We start from the raw sequence: 22,500 nt of genomic DNA, 5'->3' as shown, positions 1-22,500 counted from the left end.
GGCCTGATTTATATTTGAGACGGACATTGCTACTGGTTTTATGGGTGGGATCCAAGCAGTGGTGGTGGTTTGAGTCAACCGTATGATGAGGGATGCCCAGCGTTCACCCAGGCCAGAGGACCAACAATGCTAATGACATCAGTAAAAGGACCCTAAATCTAAACGATGAACATAAACGCAGACTCCCAAGAATGGAAGAGGGCGAATGAGGACTTGATAGGCTACAAGTCAGAGAGACAGGGTAGATATTGGGGATGGGGTGGATGGGGGGAGAGGGAAATCACCCCAGACGCCCACAATAAATATATATATTTTTTAATTTGTGCTCTTTTTATTAACCAGCAAAAATCACTTCAAAATGAATAGCACATTATTAAGTCCTCTAGTGGCTCTTACTGTTCTTTATCATGAGTTTGTATCAGCGTGCAATTCATCTCCAGCCATTCTTCACACTGAATGTCTTTTATATGAGACTTCATTTATCATGGGCCTGTCAGCTCTCAGCTGTATCATTACTCAGTCTAGAGTTATATATGGGAATCATTAAACGTTTTTTCTTATAATCTGATGCAATAACTGCCCTCGCCTTTATTGGCCCGCGTGAAAGGAAAATAGTAAATACAATTGTCTGTCAAGATTCTTGGAGATAGACGTCTTTTCCTGCTGAAATGAAATTACGCCCAACCCAAGAGGCAGGATCAATGTCAGCAGATTGTTCGAGTTTCGTCGTGGAGGGGCTGGTGTAGTAGTAGGATGAAGAATTGATAGAAAATTGAGGATGACATCGCTGAACCCGAAGAGGAATGTGGACTTCGCTGTCGATATTTCCTCACACGTCGTCGGTAACATCATTCAAAAGTCCCCTTTCAACTTCCCCAGTTTTGAATTGACGTTCTTAACGTCGCTTGTGTCCCTTTAAACTTAAGACCGAAATAAATATACATCAGGTTTTATACATTTTGGCGGTTGTTTAATAATATTGTTTAGAGGCCATTTCGGCCATTGTGCAGCGGTTGAGTCAAAGGAGCGCTTCATACCCATCCCGTTAATTTGCCATTGTGTGATTCATACACAATGGCAAATGAAACGAGATGGGGTTTACACTTAATTTGCATCAAACGATCGTATCTCATTAGTGAAACAGTTGTCTAGCTTTATATTTGTTCACCCAGAAGTCCCATGTTTTGACACAGAAAATGTTCTGTTCTCATATTTGCCTGTCTTTGTCAAGCCCTTAAAAGTTTTCTGTCTGAGTTTATCTTATTGTCTTATAATTGGGTTGCAAGTTTGTTTTTATTATTATTTTTTGTTCCAATGGGAAGTTTAGCCTAATGAGGAATTGCATTGAATTACAAAATCACGAGCTAGGACTTACTACAAGCTTTGATTAATATGGGCAGTTAGTAATCGTAAAAAAACGACAGAATTGTTTTATTTTAAAGTTTGTTATATTTTTTTTACCGGTTTCTACTTTGTTCTTCGTTTTATACTCCCTTCAATTTGATGTCAAATTAGATTTTCTGTTAATTATGGTTTAAGACTGCCACCTTGTGGCAGCTCCAGTGTATAATGTCTAGGTAGACTTTCTCAAAGCAAGGTAGGCTACGTCCCATGTCATCTCTCCAGTTGTATGCAATAGGCCTACTGAACCTCAAACTGAACTTAAATAAGTTGACCTACTTTAAAGTCGAATGGTTCTGAATATAAATAGGTTAAGGCTCCAGGGAGGCGGAGTCGTCAGATTTGGGGAATACCGGAACCACTGTCAACTTGCCATATCTTATGACGATGAAGGCCAATTACGTTGCCCACGTTATTTTGCTTACTTCCAAAAATACTGTGTGCTGATCGAAAACTAGGACGGCTTAAACTCACAGTGCCGTCGCTACTGCAGCAGGCGTACTGCGGTCACGCAATCTGCACTTATAGAAGCATGATCACGCCATCGACACTTAAAAAAGCAATTGCGCTTCTATTGCTTTGTAAGGTAAAGGGCTTTCCGCCGACAGGGACTTCGTGGTTCATTCCAGTTCTCCCCGTAAACTCAGAAATATGTACTCGAATGGCCATGATAGTTGTTTGAAACGAGAGTGATAAAAACATTTTCTCTCTTATTTTAATTTGTCGTTTGTTGTAACCCATATGCATACGTTAAAGCGTAGAACAATTGCGTTTGTGTGTATGTTTGTGCGTGTGTGTGCGTGTGCATGTGTGTGTGTGTGTGTGTGAGTGACAGAATGTATGTGTTTGTATGTCCAGATCCCATATAGTACATCCAGCCCTCCCTGCACCGCTACCCACCTGCTCGTCTTAGAACCAACAGTGTCTTGAAACTGACCTTGGATTATTGTTCATTGTTACTGTCTCAGTGGTGCAGTGGAGAGCACTGTTGGATAAAACTCTGGAGACCAGGGCTCAATTCCTGCTGATGTTTGTTTCCTTTGAACCATAATGTACGTTTTTAATGTAATGATATCATGTCTATATAACCTCCGACCATGTGGGCAGGTGAAGAGAGCTGTCGGCTAACGTTGTGGTGACCAGGGTTCAACTCCCACTGATTTACTTTAATAGAAGCCTCCCCCTTCACACAAACATTGGTATGTTTAACATTAAAAATAAAAATAAAAGTAGGCTACTTCAATAATATCAATAGTGACCAACCTTAGCAGTACTTGAACACAGGAGCTTCCTTTGACCATTATCTAAATATAAAAAAAATGCTCCTGTAAAAACATTTGAAAATCAACACAGAGCTACCTAGAGACAATGTTGACCCAGACTATGATGGAGTAGAAAAATATTTTATTCGAGTTTTCTATATCTGCCTCCTCAGGCAGAGACAAAAGTATGTCTTTAAACAAAAGAAAATAAAAAAGACAATTTTAAATATTTCCCGTCTTAGTGCACTCGTGGCCAGTAGAGGACGTGATGGCGCTTCTCCGAAATGTACATGGCGTTGCCGTAATTACAACGGTGTGACTATTGGCCGAACTCAGTGCGCCCTGTTCTGTGCGCGTACGGGGATATATTATTAAAATAGTTTGCACGTTATCGGAATAGCGCGTAATTTGAGGGAGAAATGTTACGCGAGAGCAATGCCAGCGCTCGCATAGGCGACCTAGGCGATCGCATATAGGGCGGCAAATGTGTTGAGCGCCCTTAATAAGAAATATACAATAATGTCACACTTAAAGGGATACTTCACCGCTGGAGATATGAAGGTTATATGAAGTAAATAATTCTATGCATTATAAATGTGCAAAAAAGATTGAAATCGGTTCATCCTAGCCTGAGAAAAGGCAGAAAGTGTCTATCTGGCTCAAAAGTAAGTAATCCTCCAACTACAGTGCATTGCTCTCGCTGCAGCGCCTGCCTGTTTCCGTTTGGAGGGGGAAGGACCCATTGTCCTAGCACGAGTGGTAGCGCGAGCAAACTTTGTGTAAACATATCCCGGAGATACTTTGACTAGTTTAGACTTCTGCCCTAGTTTTTTCAAACGCATCATCTTTATATTAAACTTACTTTACAGAGAGACGTCCATTTGCCCCTGTAGGCAGGGCCGGCGCTTGGCATAGGCGACCAAGGCGAGTGTCTAGGGTGGCAAATGTGTTGGGGGCACCCTCTGGTGGTGCCCTTAATTAATTAATTAAAATATACGAAACAAGCGAAATGAAGGCACACATGTTCCCAAGTGGATGTGAGAAGGGAGGGGGTGGGGAATTAGTTGTCAGGGCACACTGAAACCCTCACCTTAATAGGCAGGACAATGCGTATTACGCATTGTGTACTACGCATTGTCGTCTTCCCCCCCGCTCGGAATTCCTGTCCAGGGCGCAATTTAATGTCGAGTTGCCTAGGGCACCAAAACGTCCAGTGTCAGCCCTGCCTGTAGGCTTTGGCTGCCGTTTTCAGTTGACCTTAGGTATTCTAACGTAGGTCTCCAGGACACCGCTATCCATATGCGGATGCGAAACTCGGGTGATCGACAACACACACATTTGTGTCATCCTTTGATTACGTGATTTCGTCCAGAGGAAATTGGCACCGCTGGAATTCTCGGCAGCAGACAGACTCTTGTTCTGTGTCAATTGGCGGACAGTGAGAGCACAGGCACCACCAATCTGCCCCAGCTCGAGCCGTTGCAGGCTCCTCGTCTGCGGCAGGCAGGTGGTCTGCGGCAGGCAGGGCGTCTGCCTCGGCAGTATCGGTGGCAGCTTCAGCCGCCTCCTGTTCCTCCATAGCCCTCAGCTGCTCGTCGCTATGTTGTGGCTCATAAAGGTAGCCATGAACATCCGTTTCTACCATAACTTCTTCAAAATCCCAATCCTCCATATTGTGTCCGTCTGCGTATTCAGTACCTTCGGCCATGTTTTCTGCAGGTGAAGTCTAACGCACTAACACTGATCTGTGATAGGTCTGTTAGCGCATTAGGTCCCACCCCCTATGGGCGGGTTTGAAAGGGTGGGAACTAGTGCTTGTAGTCCCAATAAAAATCCCCCCTCTTGCATTTCCTTCTGGCAATGACGCAAAATGACGATTTTTATGGCATTGCCAGAAGGAAGTGTAAGAGGTAAATACGGATTTCTCCCATCTCAGGGGAAAATGAGAGTGTTGTGCATGACCATTCAAACGTATGACTGGGTTTCTAACAATACAAAGCTTAATGCAAATGAGTGGAGTGTTCCTTTAAGGAAAACAACTTACTGCTGCAGACCACACTATATACCAGGGGTCGGGAACCCTAGCACGCGTGCCACCACTGGCACGTGGCAGCATAATCATTGGCGCACTTAAAAAAAAAAATATATATATATGTCAGCGCACAATACAGGAGCATTATTATAACATTATTTTGCACTTTATTCTGTTTTTGGAATTTCCTCACAGTGCAAATATGATTAAATGAGTTACAGAAAGCAGTGTTTTGAAATGGGATCAATTGAGAAGAAAATATTTAAAATATTGTTGCAAGTGGCCTGATTGCACATGGTTTTGCAAAGCTGTAACATGCCTTAAAGAAATTGATATGGATGGTTCCAACATTGTCATCAATTCTTGTTTCTACATTTCTCAAACTGCAAATATGTTTTTGAATGAGTTTCTGAAAGTGGTGTTTTAAGATGGGACATATGTAATTATAATTTGTAAGCCCATGTAGCAAATGTAACAACAAAAAAAACATTTAAAATGTTGATGCATGATTGTAGACTATATGGAAATAATACAATTCCAGGTCTTCTTGAAATGTTTTTGGTCGCTGTGTAATAATTCAGCTTAATATTCAATACATTGTTGCTTAAGGCACACTCATTAACGAGAAAATGTCAAACTGGAACTGCATGTTGAAAAGGTTGCTGACCCCTGCTATATACGAACCTATGCTGCCATCTAGTGTTCGTATGTACACATGGTGGAGCGTAGGTGAAAATTAACCAAACTATCAAAAAAAAAGCTTAGGTTTTTAGATATTCCGAAAGTATTGATTTCATGTATCATTCCACATGCATACAAGGCTATATGGGCTTAGTTGGGATGGTATCATTTTATATTGTTTGATCTCTTAGAGATCGATGATATACAATTTTGTTATTTTGAGAGACATACAGAAAAAAGAGTTAGTTGATTGGAGAGCGCGACATGAATGATCATCTCATGTGAAGCAGAACATGTGAACAACAACTCTTGCAGGCCAGACGGTGGAGTGTTTCGGTATTAGGGTCTTCTACAGAATTCATGGGTCATTATACAGTCAGCTACACTACCATGTATCACAAATGCGCTGAAACGTTAATAGTGCAGAAAGTAAGTAAGAGAGAGAGAGAGAGAGAGAGAGAGAGAGAGAGAGAGAGAGAGAGAGAGAGAGAGAGAGAGAGAGAGAGAGAGAGAGAGAGAGAGAGAGAGAGGAGAGAGAGAGAGAGAGAGAGAGTGTGTGTGTGTGTGTGTGTGTGTGTGTGTGTGTGTGTGTGTGTGTGTGTGTGTGTGTGTGTGTGTGTGTGTGTGTGTGTGTGTGTGTTGTGTGTGTGTGTGTGTGTGTGTGTGTGTGTGTGTGTGTGCATGTATATGTGCTTGTGGGTTGGAGGAATATACGATTATCAGAAGGAGGGGGAGTGATTTTAAAATATTGAGGAAAGTTGGACTATTGAGATGAACACAATATGTTTTTGCTCGTGTTGCTTAATTGTTAAATATGGTGAGACAATTAATATATATGAATGAGATTGAATTCTATAGGAAAGATTGTACCTCATATTATTAATCACTCCATGGTACAGAAGTAGCATGAATTCAGCGTTGAAGTTCAACCCCAAATGAAATATTACACTGTTTTGCATTCTGGCCAGTACTGTATTTATGTTCCCATATACCAGCCCATATTTCCACCTGCATGTTGGACCTGTTTACATGTACACCACCCCTGGGGAGAGCCAGTTCACCAAGAGGTCTCTGGTCTCTGTCAATCTATGAATAAAGATCAGTCATGCTCCCTTAACCTCTCTCTTTAACCCCTCTCCTGCCCCCCTACTCCTCCTATCTTCCTCTCTTACACTCTTATACTACTTTCCCCCTTTTTCGTATTCTTTCTTGCTCATTTACGTGTGTGTGTGTGTGTGTGTGTGTGTGTGTGTGTGTGTGTGTGTGTGTGTGTGTGTGTGTGTGTGTGTGTGTGTGTATGGGGGTGTGTGTATGGGGGTGTGTGTGGGGGTGCATGCGTGTTTGTGTGTGGTGTGTGAAGAGCTATCTCTCACAGGAATCTTCTTGAAAATGTAAACAAACTGTTCCGAAACGTAGTGGGACAATTTTCCAAGTAACCTACTGAATTGTGCATTATCCTGAGATCGGATGACCTCTCTGTAGATGGAAGACACATCTAGATCTCCAATATAAGTATTAATAAAGTACAATACGATTCATACATAAGAAAAAAAAACAGTTGATTGATTCAGTAAAACATGATTACCATATAATTGACCTAAATTAACCTTTGTGAAACCCAAAAATACAAAATCAAACAAGTAAAACACTATTGATGTATTTGTCGGTTAAACTGCTTTTTGGAAATATGATTAACTGACTCATAAACAAGGAATAGCCCTGTGTGTTTCTCTGGCTGTCTTGGTGGATAATGAAATAGTGAAATAGTGAAGCAGTAGGCGGCTTCATGCTCAGCCCTCCCCACTGATATGACACATGACCTTCTAGCAACGACGCATTCTCACTCACCCGTGGCCCGCGCCTTGTCTGACGGGCCGATCCTGCCATCGTGTCATCACTTTGCACCGTCTTATCGAGTCGATCGCAGCTATCTGCATTCTCCCTGAGAACTTGATATGACCTGGAGTGCAGCTAGGTAAAAGAAAAGGGAGTCGTGGACAGACGCCTTATTCTCTTTGGAGCCGAAGTGCGGAGAGTTGAAGGTTCGTCTCTCTCGCACGGGGGTCTCCTCGCTGGTCTCCCTCACCTGGCGGTTCTACAAGCAGATACAAGCTTTAATTCATTGGGTTAAAATATACACTCTTGTTAAGACGTAGGCTTATCCATTACACTGGAACAGACACCGCTTTTTTTCTCTGTCTTAAATCCGCAGTCAGCATGTGAAATCACAAGATAACATGTCGTCACATGTTTTACGTGTAAGCCCACTCGTAGCTTATATTGAGTTAGAATTCCAAAAAACATTTTTAAAATGGCGCCCGTCTTTTTCTAAAACAGGGTTGGCAGAGGAAAGAAAAACAATTAAACAGTAACCCATCAAACCTGTCGCGTTAGACTTGCTTGCACATGCCTACTCGAGCACGGGGAGTGAGGGCTGCATGGGGAGGGGAGGAAAACGTCCACAGAGTATCGTCTGGAGACGAGGAGACACTGACAAATCCATCCTGCGCTTGGACTCCCAACATTATAAATGGAGAATGCTTATATCGTCCCGCTTGACTCAGCCGGGTTTCTGTGTTGAGTGTATCACTTTCAGGTCGTCTCAGTTAGCACACTAACTGAACAAATATTACCGTCACGTCACAACCACTTTAACTTGTGCAGTCATCGCCAAATGTTAAGGTGCGGTGTTTAAAATAGTTATTTTCACAGCTCGTCCGGCTGAGGCAGGAGGAAAGCTGTTTTGCTAATACTGAGTTATCACTTAAAATAATGATTTAATAATATTTACTCCCCTCATCCATTACCAATAGGACACTCCTGTTTACTTTTTCAATGTTTGACTTGTGTGGTTATTATTAGGGGCGGGTTTAGCAAAAAAAAGATAAGAGTTATAAAGTTCCACGCAGAGTTGGAAAAGCAGTCATGCACCAGCAATAGTTGCATTCTCGTGTGACAGCAATACAGTTTGGAGTCAGTTCCCAGCTATCACTGCAGCGATCATTTCAGATTGTTTACATTTTTAATTTGGATTTGTTTGTGCTCATTTGCGGTCGTACTCAGAAAGGCAGAGCAGAACGAGCAGAACCTCAGCAGTGCAGGTCTACCGTTCGCATCCCACTCGTCTACAGCCTAGTGGTGGGCTGTTTTTTTATAGCAGGAATTGGTGGTCTGGCTGTGTTTCAAGTCTTCCCAGTAAATGAGAGAGGCGGGGTGGTGGGGGTTAATCAAATGTTTCCCTCCCCAACCCGAGCCCTTCATGTTGTCCATGTATACTGCACTGTAGCTCTCCTAACATCGCCCTTCTTCACTTGATTTAGTCCGACAAAGTACTTTACTTAGATCTGTATATCTCACGTCATTCTCGTGTCCCTCAACCGCTATTAATAAGGCACAAAGCGGATCCACATTACCCCCTCTGATTCATTATCCTCTGGGTTATACGTGGGAGGAAAGACATAACAACCACAATCATCATTAAAACAATCGCATCATTACGATGACGGAGAACAGAGATGTTGGGCCTCGACATCAGAGGAGACCAACGTGTACCTTTTGCCTTGAATAAAAAAAGTCCTGTGTGTGTCCTAGAGAAGGGAGTCCTTGCCATTTCATCGAGTCAAAGGGGGCTGAGGGACAGTGAGTCTGCATGTCTTGCCAAGGGAAAGGCTTTCAGTCTCTGATCCTGGGAAGTGTGCCTTGCTCTCTCTCTCTCTCTCTCTCTCTCTCTCTCTCTCTCTCTCTCTCTCTCTCTCTCTCTCTCTCTCTCTCTCTCTCTCTCTCTCTCTCTCTCTCTCTCTCTCTCTCTCTCTCTCTCTCTCTCTCTCTCTCTCTCTCTCTCTCTCTCTCTCTCCTTTTTGATGTTTGTAATTGTCTCTGCTCTTTGGACAGTGTCCTCATCCGACGTGTTGAAAAGGGCTTCTATCATACAGAGATGCGGTGGAGATGTAGCCACAAACAGCAGGCTATGGTCTGAACCATCTGGGGACACTTTTTGAATCATTTCACGGGAACGTCTGTCCTTTTGAGATAATGGCGCCGTGTATCAGGGAGGTTTGGGTGTATTCGATGAAAATTGCTGGCAACAGGTTTTCCAGTCTTCAAACTTTCCATTGGCGGAAGTTCCTTGAAGATATAAAAACCATGGGATGTGTGTGTGCGCTCGACAGAATGAAATCATATTTAATTGATTGACCTGTACAAAATGCCTTTGTTGTAACGAGGGATGATTTAGCAAATGCGGCAGCTGGATAATTTCCTGCTCTTGCACATTTCACCAGAGGGTGTGACCATTTGCTAATCACACAAGATGTGGATCTCCTTGACCTTTCTTGAACAATCTCCTCACATGCCTCCTGACCCCAACGACATTAGGCATAATTAGTTGTACAACTTGACTTGTAGGATTAGATTTTATCCAAAGAAAGAGAGGATTAGGTTGACATTTAAATTCTGGCTGTTTTTTAGGTTTTATCTCGCATAGATTTAACAACACTAGTGTGTAAAAAATCCTGTACGCATCTGGTCTCAATCACTTATCAGAGCTTGAATTGTAAGATTGCATCGATTCACATTCAACCGAAAGCTTGGAACCAAATATTTATGAGTGCCACTGAAAACAACCACTTTTATTCTTGAAGTGATTGTTATCTCATTTAATCTGACACGTAATGACAAGGAAAATTGGGAAACCCCTGAAGAAAATCCAAAAGTTGGGGCAGGTGTGCACACCCAAAGTCTCCATATCCCTGCAGCTGCATGTAGGACACTTTCATAAGATTATGCATCCTTTTTAGTACTACCAAGCCCCATATTCCAACAGTATATCCTCCATACTATTTCATCTCAATCTGGGGATTCGAATATGTACATAACAAAAAAGTATGTTTTCCAAAACCTCTTTTAAAAGAGTCGCCTATGCCAAAAACAATTGAGAAAACAAACGGCCACGTTCACATACTTCTATATGTTGACCTGTAGATACACAGTGCAATGCAAATTAGCGTTTGAGGTGCCTGGGTTTATCCTGCGAGAAACAGATTGGGGAAATTTTGAGGCGCGACGAGGGACTTTTCTTGGCCAGCAAGTCCGGGCTTGGTAGCAGCACTAGCTGCGCTGTCTGTCCCTACGCAGTAAAAAAAACATGTCATACATTTCAGCACTAGCATGCGCGAGCACACGCTCCCTCACTGCCCTTCCCTATCCAGCAGTGAATGCCGGGGAGAGGTCTTTCTCTACCTCGCACTCTGAGCTCAGATTGTACTGACCATGGTCAATTTGTTAGCTCTATATAATCAGCTTTCAAATGGGATGCGGTGGTGCTCTCTAAATATAGGAAGCCGAGGACAGACGGGAGGACCCCCCCCTCCTACAGTATTGGTCAAATGTAAGACACACATGCTTATGTTTACTGAAAGGCTATACGCCGTGGCAGGATATCATAAAAAATAATCATAGGGCTTGAGTTACGGACGTTGGAGGCTCGCCGTAATGTATGGACTGTACATTTCGGGTCTGGCTCTTCTGAGCCGTAGACTGTAGTGCTCTCAGCCTACAGTATGCGGCAGCACCCAGCCGCGCGGCCCAGCAGCAGGCTAACCCATGTGTGTCGGGACAAACAAGCATCCATTATGCGGATACTGGACTCATGTTATGCAGCTTTCAACAGGTCGACCCCATGACAGACGACCACAGGTGGGAATACGTATACATTTCAGGAAGCCCAACAGAAGTCTTATGAGAAAAAGGGGGAAAGTGTTGCTCGGGCTGAAATATTAGCAAGTACACCCAAAACAAACCCACTTCCAGGCCCAACTGGCATGGACGCCGGGGGTGGAAATAAGGGATTGCATTTATGAGTGTCTGGCACTGAGGTTTCAGTGGGGTCAGTACACTGATTGTCAGACCACAAGGCTTGTTAGCACCTTTGCCTTTCAATAAGTCTACACTCCGTCTCAAGCTAGGGCCTGTGGTGCGATGGATGGATGACATCATCTGTTGGGGCTTATCAAGGGCCGCATAGTAGATTGTGTTGAGCGGCGTTTTGATTATGAATCATATCGGTCGAATCAATGAAAGCCTGAGAGATTGCCGCAAGCCCAAAGTTCACGTAGTTTATACGCTTTGTTATGATTCGAATAGGCCCATCCAAACCTTAAGCGACATTGCATTCTTTGCTGTACCTAGTGTAGCCACACACACGCGCATGCGCACAGACGTGCATGCACACACACGCATGCACTTACATTCACCCATGCACACATACATGCACAAGCACAAAGCAACACACACACACACACACTCATGCATAAATACTCATGCATACACAGTCACGCATACACATACAAACACACAGACCCACGTATTGCAATGCAAGGTAACATTTGCTTGTCGGGAGAGCACTGCGATACTGGTAATGTTGACTGATACAGAGCATGGTTGAGGAAGACACGTGGTTCTCATAAAACTATTAATCTTGAAAGAAGTAACTGTCAGAAGACATACAGCCCCCTGATCCCTGAAATAGAAAAGAGCTGTCCAAGACCTTGATTTCTGGTTTGGCGGAAAACAATATCACACTGCCTCTGATAGAAGACCTTGAATCTACCCCTTACAGGACTTTCCACTACGGATCTGGCATGGCCCGCTGTCCATAAGCATAGCATTAAAGCAAACTTTAAACAGAGCGGAAATGGGAGGAGCATGGGATTCACCAGGTCAGGTTGGGTCATATGAGGATCTAACACGCATCGCTGTCACATGCAACACTTTAGTATTAATCTCACATCATAGTATTCATCAGTGTATCGTAAACAAAATTAAGAATCGAATCAAAAACACAAAAAGTTGGGAAAATTAAATCATGAAGCAAAATAACAATAACCAAAACATATATATAATCAAACACATTATTCCTGGACTCTGTAACAAACGGAATGAAGCGAGTTTGGAGTCAGTTCCCGTGTGTGACCTACTGTTCTTCTGGTCCTTGGGCGAGGCTCCAAGTAGGGCAACCATGAATCAGCAGCAATGCTGCATTGAGCTTTAGAAGTGCTCCAATAGTAATTAAGGTTCTTCCTCTTAATTGTAAACAGACTCTGCCTTGCTTGGTCTCCCAGATAAACTAGAGCAAAAACAAGGATTACGGCCAATTTCCTATCACTCATTCTAATGCTTACAGCAAATGCCTGTGTAGATTTATGTTGTGTGCTTTGTTATCATCATAAACAAGTCGTAATTCATAAGGCATAAACAGATACCTGAATATGACATTATAATGGCTGGCTATTGAACGACACAAAATACACCTGAATCCCTATGAGGAGCTACTTGAAAAGAGCAAACTCCGGATGGAGTTTGATTATGATTTGGATAAGCATCCAGATCATGCAAACAGGCATATATGAAAAACACACATTGGATAAAAAAGCTTTCTCAAGCTTGTCCTGCCACTTTAAAATTGCTGCTTAGTGGAACAGCTATAACTTACAGATGTGTGTATTTCAAGGAACTTTATTGCTGCCTACTTTGTATGTAAGGTTTGCCAAACATATAACTCTATGATATATATGCCTCAGAAATGTTATTTAATTTTCAGTTGTCAATTATTGTAATGTGCCCAATCAAAAAAATCTTTTTGTATTTAAAAAACTGTTGCATAAAAGACCAGTAGGTGGGCTTCAATGTTGGATTGTCTGCCTGAAGACCACCTCAGTTCATAATCTATTTTTTTTTTTAACCTTAAAAAATAACCTGCTAGTGACCATAGAGGGCGGTCTTTTCCCACTGGCTGACACTGTTGCAAAACTAAGAGTGCAGGGCAGGCAGGGAACTTGGATTGATGCCTTCTTTCCCCCATCAGGTGAGTTGATATAAACAAATAAGCCAGTGACATCCAATGACCCACATTGTCTAACACAGTTTGCGTTGGTGTATCATTGTTTCAGACATAAATCATTTCAACTTAACTTGTGTTAACAGCAAACATGAAAAACGATGTCAGCAAGAAGTGTATCAAGATTTGAGTCTTTCTCAATGTCTTTATACAAATGGTTTAAAAATATGCCTAACACATTAATCTTATCGACGGAGTCTATTTCTATCCTGATAAGAGCACGATAGGCCATCAATTCATATACAAGGTTTCAGAGCATCATATTTTCCACCGCATAACAGATACCTCAAATTCACATAATTTCTTGGGATTGAATGGATTAAAGCTTTGAAATACAGGCATGGGCGAGTGCACCTTGACCCGTATCTTATGTGGCTCAAGGCAATATGGGATGCTTAGCATGTGTACGGGCTTATCTCCAACACTTGGTACTGAGTTATCTTGACCATTAAGAACTGATATGGCCACAGTGGCCCACAGTGCACAGCTCAGACCTTCATTTTCCTCAGAGGAAGGTTCTCATTACCGTGTCGTCGTGATAAGAACAAAGCCAATACATCACGCTGTGATTCATATGGAGTGGGGAGACTTTCTCTGCCGGGACTTATAACTCACACAGCAATTAGAAATGGAAAGACAGCAGAATGCGTCTCTTCTGAATTCAGCCAAGGAACGTTTGACAATCGTCGTTTAGTCAGTTAATTATATTTAAAAAACATTTCCCATCAATATCTTGTGTCCGATTTTGCTGTGTAATGTGACATGTAACTGAGCAACATATTCCAATAAATCCAATTTGATAAACATTTGCAGTGTTTGTGTCAGGGAATATCAGTGTTATGCTCAGATAATAAACAACATAAGGGGCTCTTCAACCTGACATTCATACACTACAAGCTTCCATGACCTCTATGGCATGAAGGGTTGCACTGCAATGGAATAATTTACATATTTCTACAGTTTCAACAGTTGTATTGTATTCATCAGAATGAGATGTGATAACTCTCATCCAGGGGCCTGCTATGGTAGGGACACGAGAAAGATGATGAGTTCATAAGATTGTAACCCTTTTGTAAGCTCCTGACCGTTGAACACATTACAAACACAATCAACTTTTGTTGTCAATCAAACCATTTTTTTTTGTCAGATGGCAACGGCAGGAGAAAAAGTACATTTAACAAGACATGATGCTATGTGTTGCATACAACAACAAAAGCAGCAAGGTGGAGGGAGTGACGGCGTCCATGAGGGCTAGTGTGCTGCGCAACATTTGGATGGAGCCCGGGAGTGATTTAGGACTTATGTGTCTCCATGGGCATTGAGTCAGTTCATAAAAGAAAAAACATGCTTGTTACACACACTTTATTGCATATTACTTTATAAGGAGCATTCTGTACTCATACTGAGACGTGCAATGGGTATATTTCTGGATTGAGTTTTGCAGATAGGCTCTCACACCAAAACATAGGATAATCACGATTAAAATAATCGATAAAAGGGAGGTTTTATGACGTCCAAACTGGAAACTGAAAAAAGTTCAATGAGCAGACAGAAAAATGTAATCAGTATTATTTTTTCCTTTTGACCGTTCCTTTACCTTTTGAAAATAAATATTTATAAAAAAAAACGTTTAGTTTGTCCACTGGCGTGTGCAGGTCTTGGTTTTCATCATTCATCGAGGCAGCAGTAAGAATAGCCTTTTCACGGAATTATGGACTTATTTACCACCGAAGGTCCGCCCAAGTGTCCAATGTAAAACGACACCACTATGAGCTAACAGGTGAGACTCAAAGAGACTATCCTGTCTCTTTCTCTTGTAGGCCTACTCTGTCTCTCTGTTGTACATTGCTCTCTCTCGCTCTCTCCCTCTCTCTCCCTCTATCTCCCTATATATCCAAAGTAAAAAGGAACGTTTGCATAACCTCTGCCGCTGCACAATGGGCTCTGCCGCCACGTGTCACAATTACAAGTCTCTGTGTAAGGAACCTGCCTGGTAAAAGGTCACAAGCAATTACCCGGCCTGGTAAACGCTGGCACGTATCACGGGGCATGGCTGCTGCACGCGCTCATTAGGAGCCTTCTGAAGCCCAGAACGGCTCTCCTGACCATAAAAAGCCCGCACGCTTGTTACGGTCCAAGACGGCTCCGTCTAATATGACTACTTTTAAGGGATCCAGCTCTCGTTTTGCACAAAGAACCTACATATCACTTCCACCGCATCACGCAAAGGAGCGGGGGCGATTTTTTTTCTTTTTCTTTTTGTTGTTGTTGATGTGTTTTTCTACTGAAACAAATGAGGAAGTGGGTGGCAGTGGTTGTGTGCGTGTGCGTGTGCGTGTGCGTGTGTGTGTGCGCGTTGGGTGTGTGAGGGGATAGTGTGCAGGTGAGTGAATGTGTATGTGTAGATAGTTTGCAGGAAAGTATTTGTGGATAATGTGCAGATGAGTGTGTGTGTGTGTGTGTGTGTGTGTGTGTGTGTGTGTGTGTGTGTGTGTGTGTGTGTGTGTGTGTGTGTGTGTGTGTGTGTGTGTGTGTGTGTGTGTGTGTGTGTGTGTGTGTGTGTGTGTTTGTGTTTGAGAGGGCTGGGCTCCTCAAGTGAAATACAAGGTTATAAATCCCCTTCATTAAAAAAATTAGAAATCCATCCGAGGTTTACTATATTGATTTTCAACATTGGCCAAGTGTGATTATGTAAATGGAGGACAGCATAGTGGTCATAAATACTGCATGTCACAGTAAAGAAAAAATGCAATTGCGAAAGTTCAAAATAATGTAGCCTAGCAGAGACAGATTCCTCAATAACAATATGGCCACCAAAACTCCGATTTCGCTTGTTTGATAGAAATAACTGCACTATTATGTAGTAGTTATGTACACTATTATCATTAGTATGTCATTCTTACAAGTATAGACTGCCCATCCCTCTCAGTTGTTTCTGTACTACTAAATGCATTTGCTGGCCAACGTCTAATTACTTCCATGCAACTAACGATAGAACTCACAAAACGATTAGTCACAACAGGTTCATTCGGTTCAGGTTCATCACTATTCAACAAAACAAGACTGACTGTTCCGGTGAAACATTTCAAGCACATCTGAAGATATTAATACATCAAGTTTGTGCTTAAAAGGATAGTTTATGGTTTGAAATTAAAATATATATTTCTTATCAGAACACTAAACATGAATGCAGGGAAATTAGATGCTTTGAAGCATATTTCAGAAATGTGAACGAACAAACTCGTTTTAGGAGCCGGTTCCCTTGATGACACTCAACACCAACATCAATATTTACCGTGAAGGGTCGCTGCACATTGCCAACATCAATCGAATGAGAATTAAGCAAATTAGTTTAGACTACTGTTCCACCATATAGGAAGAAAAATAATTATGCTTGATAAACATGCGTGTAAAAAATATGCACAATTACTTATATTATATATTTGTTTTGGAATTTTCTTTTTTCACTATCATTTAAATATTTTTTGAACACCGTCGTAAATTAACGAGCAGAATATAAAAAATGCAGTGAAAGAAAAAATGATGAGTTTATGTTAGTGAAACGAGACATTTGACATATATCGCTTGTAAGATGAAACGACATTATAATGATTGGGTCAATTGCATATCCACAATTGTATCCAATTCGAATAGACTTTAGAACCACAATTAGACATATCACTGTCATATACAGGCATACTGAAGCAATATAAATGTTATCCAATAGCTGGAACATAATGGGATGAACTTATGGCAGTTATAATACCCTACATTAATGAATAATAAATAAACCGCTTTTCCAAATTAAATGTATAGTCTACGATAATTACTTGCAGGAATATAGGGCTATACATTGTCGTTTGCGCTGATTCGAATGGTCCATAGCTTAAAATAATAATTAGACAAATGCCAAATAATGTTATAGGTATTTCCATAAAGGTTTTAATAAATCGAAAAAATGTGATAGCCTAAATCGCAATGAAAAATTAAAACATTTATTATTAAAAATAGAAATGCAATCAACAATAGCCGATAGTATTTATAAATATATATTCTTTCCCTTACTTTTATTATTTATAGGCTTAAGGGGATATTTGCCAATAGGTCTACACGTTAATTGTATGCAATTCTCATTCTGCATGTTAAAAAACGAGAACGCATTTAAAACACAAACAAAAATAAAATGAAAGAGATAACATAGTATAATTGCAATTAGAACAATAACATCAATGTTGATTTTCCAAAAAGAAAAGTATAGCCTTTAAGTTAAACGTGACGCAATCGATTTGCAGGCTTATAAGCATCTGAAACATGTAATGGGCAGATTTACTATTTTCATACAAATGTGCGGTAAAACCAAGGACTAATATTTTTTTCAATAAAAAATAACTCTGCCACCATGAGAATAGTCCATTTATCACTGGGCCATGCAGGAGATGCAATAATGACCAGACTCGATTAGCCCGTGTAGTTCCTTTGTCGTCCAGCTGAGGGTAGTTTGGTTTCTTCTGTCTACGCTCAGAATAAAAAGAAAAACATAAAGATGTGATGTGAGGAGGAAGAAGATGAGGAAGTGGAGGAGGAATGACTTGAATATATTTTGTAACGTGGAAAAACAGACCTTGCGACAAATGCAAACTTCCCAGGTTGTTACTTATATAATGATATATATAGGCCTACATCAAAATATAAACTTTAACCATGATTAAAAATGAAATAAATGGTCTCACTTTAAACCCTTCGTCTTCATCCAGGCTGTGCATCCCCTGCTCGGACCCAGGCTGATGCTTTCCATGTGCCGTGAGTCTGCCTGTCCAGAGCCGGCCAGGGGAGAGGAGACAGCGACCTGGCTGCACCTTGTTACCATTGGGTCAACTGTTAACTTTTACGAGGGACGTTTTGCGAGCTTATAAACGATACCTTCTAACCGTACACAGGAAACTCTGCAAACATGCTGTGATAATGTATACCTGTGGAATTTATTCGATATCCCGTATGGTCTGGGAGCTCGGCGATATAGAGGTATCGATTGCATGCGCCCCTTTTCCATGATTGATGTAGGCCTATGGTTTCATTTAAAAAAGGAAGACAGTAAGCGAGTCTCTTTCAGTAGAAATGCATTACACGACCTATTGTAAATAAAGACCGTCTACCAAAAACATTAGAAATGCTGCATTATTAATTACACTAAATGATGTTGAGATGAAGCCTTTTCTCGGGAATTACTTGAAGGCCTGCGTGTGCAATAGAATTGACGAGGAGACTCAACGAATTATTGCAGTAATAAGCCATTACATACAGTTGTATGTAATGTGTTAGTCGTGACCCATTGTACAAAGCAAAACACTAACGGCTTTTCATCGCATGCACATTATAATAGGGTAATTTGCTATTCTCAACCAACGTCTTATCATCGGTTAAATTGGAACTGCATGCATATGTTGTTCAACACATTCCGAACACTGACCTTCAAGTGTAGGGCGGTGGAGAGGTAGTTAAGAGCTATTTTACTTGCAAGATAAAAAAGCATTCTTTTAGATCTCTGAAGTTAATAAATCCCCACAGCGCGTTGGATGGAAAGCTTCTCCTCTGTCACTTCCCCTATGCAAAACATTGACGGAGGTGGCGCGCTCAACCGGATGGCGTATCCACGAGACGGGCAAGCCTCCCCGGCTCCAGTAGACCAATGAAATCAAAGCAATGCCTCCTCGTCCACTCCCAAGATTGACGTGGTTGAAACGAGTCGAATTAATTCCTGGCAAACTTCAGACTCTCTGGTATAACTCCAATTTCCATTTATCCGATGAAGATCACCTTGGTGCCATTGTCCTTCCCTGCGCTCCTGCTGCGGAGGTTTTAGACCGGAGAGCCTACGGGGGGGAGAGTTGAAGAGATCCCTTTTCCTTATTTTTTCTGCTCATTCCATCCTTCTCCGCTCTGAGCGGAGAACCAACCGCGTTCAGCCATTGAGGGGCAACTATTTCAGAGCATCTCGACACATAGGCAAATGGGTAAGCTTGCGTTGCCATCGGCACGCTCCAGTGGCACATATCTTAGGGAAGCATAACCGAACTCACCACGCTTGCGTAACGATAGGAATAGCCTGACCATAATGTACCGATAACGTGAAAATATATTGAGGCGACTGAACGCGTTTAGAGGTGGGGTTATGACAGCTCTGAGGCATTTCGGCGCAGAAACACCACATGTAATTTCGTTTAAAATTGGTATACTTATGTTATGATTACTTTGTACATAAAACTGCGTCTACATGCTGAATACTTCAAGGTTAACCGCTTTATATTTTGTTGTCAAGCTCACTTTTTTGTTATTCGGTCTTGTTTGTGCGCGCATCGTCAGCAAATCATTGGCTTATTGTGCAAATGTGTTTCTGTGCTTTTCCAGAGCAAACCTATGGAGAGGTGAACCAGTTGGGCGGCGTGTTCGTGAACGGACGACCCCTGCCTAATGCAATCCGCTTGAGAATAGTGGAGCTCGCTCAACTTGGAATCAGACCGTGTGATATCAGCAGGCAACTGCGCGTCTCGCACGGCTGTGTGAGTAAGATACTGGCGCGCTATAATGAAACCGGCTCCATTTTACCCGGTGCCATCGGTGGAAGCAAACCACGGGTGACTACGCCAAACGTGGTGAAAAACATAAGGGAATACAAGCAAGGCGACCCGGGGATCTTTGCATGGGAAATCCGTGACCGGCTTCTCGCGGATGGAGTTTGCGACAAGTACAACGTGCCGTCCGTCAGCTCGATCAGCCGGATTTTACGCAACAAGATTGGAAACCTTTCCCAGCCGACCCAATACGAAGGCGGCAAGCAGGGCTCCTCGCAGGGCGGCCTCGCATACAACCACATATACCCTTATACATACCCCAACACCATGTCGCCAACGGGAACCAAGATGGGCAGCCCACCCGGGTTACCGATGACCGCGGGGCACGTCAGCCTGTCCCGGGCCTGGCCCTCGGCGCACACCGTCAGCAACATTCTCGGTATATCGGGCTTTTATGGATCACACAGGTGTGTGTATAGAGTACTGAGCAGTATTCCACCGCATGTCAAACTCGTAGGCCTGTACCCTCCTCTCTGTGTTTGTCCATCGTTTTATACAAATATCTTTTAATATGTGTGAGTGACTTATTGTGCCATTGCGCATAATGCATCGCCTTGTAACACAAGTAGCAGTCGGATTTTGGCAACAGGGAGGAAAATATGTCCACTGGCCGTGTGCAGGTCTTGGTTTTCGTCATTCATCGAGACAGCAGTAAGACGACTATCAATAGGCCTTTTCACGGAGTGATGCATTGGCAAACACCTTGCTCACCTGCTATATCCCCGCTAATTCCTCACACGCTCGTTTAGATGCGTTGCGTGTTCCTTAGGGTTGTTAAACTCTAGCACACGTTTGCTTGATTAATGGTTAAATTATATGCATCGAAATACAATCTAAAGGTTTAGAGACACACAGCAAATGGGCTTAGATTATTTATATTCTATAACTGCATGGAGTGTGGTGGTGGTTTGCTTAAAATGGTGTCCTTATTTTCCGTTGTGAGCTGTAGCTAATGAAGGTTATGTTATTTCATAACTAACTTAAAGAAATATTAACTTTAAATTGTACTTATATCTTGAGTATGAGTATAGTTTTACATTTGAATAGACCAGTACGCCCTTATATCAGATAATATATTTTTTGTTGTTTACTTACAATCAAGAATAACCTAAATTAATTAATTGTAATTATTTCCATAGTCCTATATTAACATGTAGGCCTGCATATTCTTTGAAACAGTATAATCTAGTCCTACATGAAGCATAGGCCTAGCAGTTTCTTCGAAGTGTACAGTTTTCTTGTTACTAAGGTCTGCATTATAAAAGCATATAAATGACGTTATAAATATTGTGTCCAATTCAGCGATGGCTGGAGCGGAGGGATATCCTCCAAAAATGGAGGACTGGGGAAGTGTCAACAGAGCCTCTTTTCCCGCGGCTCACTCAGTCAACGGAATTGACAAATCGGCCATTGATGCAGACATCAAATATGCACAGGTAAAACGAAATGCCGACCTGTGGTTCAAGAAAATGAACCGAGCACGTTTATTCAGGGTTTTGAAAACTTCATTGAATGTGTTTGCCATTGGTCATTAATTAAACAAACCTTCTTCATGCCAGAATGAATTATAAATTAATCATCTTACGAATAATATGTAAAATAAATAAATAATCAAAACAGAATTATACTAATTCTATTCGTGGTCTCATCTGTTTTGCCCCACAGCCATCCTCCACATTGTCCAGTTATGTTCCAGCATGCGCGTACTCTACATCGAACCAATATGGCGTTTACAGTCCTGCTGGGAGCTACGTCACCCCTGGCCATCACTGGCAGACGCAGTCCCACCCAGGCAGCGCCATGAGCATGCACGCTGGAGACATCCATTCTACGATGGCGTTCAAGCATCAGTCGAGAGACGGTGAGGGAGATGTGGTCCACGCGCTGCCGTTTTGATAAGGCCGATAGCACGTCCCTAATATTAGGCTCTCGCTGTAATTCGACAATTGCTGTCAGCTGTTGTTGCAATAAAAATGGTTAGCAACTCGCACGCCAGCACGACACGTTTGCAATAAAACATTAAGTGGAGGTAATAAAACGAATTAATTAGCAGGGTCGATCCTTGTGCGTTCACCTTTTAAAACATTTAACAGACTTTATTAACAGATTCGTAATTTAACAACTTTTAGTGCACGCACGCTGACACACGCACACACAAACACCACACACACACACACACACACACACACACACACACACACACACACACACACAGCCTGATGTGATCATGGCCTTGTTATATAATATCTAACATTATGGTTTTTGTTGTCGTTATTTATGGCTGTTATTTGAACATATACATGTTTCGTTTCTGTAATGCAGGAGACAGAAAACCCTCCAGCCCAATCAGCAAGCAGCAGCAGCAGCAGCAGCAGCAGCAGCAGCAGCAGCAGCAGCTGCAGCAGCAGCAGCACGACTCGCTGAACAGTGTACACGGACTCAGCCTGGCTACCTCATCATCATAACGCCAGAGGGCCCCAGGCCTGACCCGGACTGATATAGGCCTACTCAAGGGCCACAGAAACATATAGGCCTCATTTACATAGACCTAACTGCAAGAATTCCAACAGTAAGTGTTTTGCATTTGTTTTTGTTTTGGGC

The 22,500-nt window shown here is 42.1% G+C and overlaps 1 protein-coding gene and 1 long non-coding RNA gene across 2 annotated transcripts; one reads left to right on the top strand and one right to left on the bottom strand.

Moving 5' to 3' along the window:
- Positions 1-16,288: 16,288 nt before the first annotated feature.
- Positions 16,289-19,000, bottom strand: LOC115544428 (uncharacterized). Its single transcript, XR_003976860.1, has 4 exons — positions 18,738-19,000; positions 18,241-18,333; positions 18,001-18,126; positions 16,289-17,782 (listed from the first exon to the last, which is right to left on the bottom strand). It is a non-coding gene; the product is annotated as an uncharacterized LOC115544428 (long non-coding RNA).
- Positions 19,001-19,033: 33 nt separating this feature from the next.
- pax1a (paired box 1a) lies at positions 19,034-22,499 on the top strand. Its single transcript, XM_030357377.1, is given in 6 exon segments — positions 19,034-19,281; positions 19,676-20,283; positions 20,285-20,306; positions 21,202-21,335; positions 21,565-21,760; positions 22,222-22,499. Coding segments are annotated over 6 exon segments (1,107 nt in total). The 5' UTR covers positions 19,034-19,277; the 3' UTR covers positions 22,365-22,499.
- The last annotated feature ends 1 nt before the right edge of the window (position 22,500 follows it).

Source organism: Gadus morhua, chromosome 5 (genome assembly GCF_902167405.1).
Source record: "Gadus morhua chromosome 5, gadMor3.0, whole genome shotgun sequence".
NCBI lineage: Eukaryota > Metazoa > Chordata > Actinopteri > Gadiformes > Gadidae > Gadus > Gadus morhua.
The sequence above is the reverse complement of the archived record's forward strand: the minus strand, read 5'-3'. Positions and strand labels throughout refer to the sequence as shown.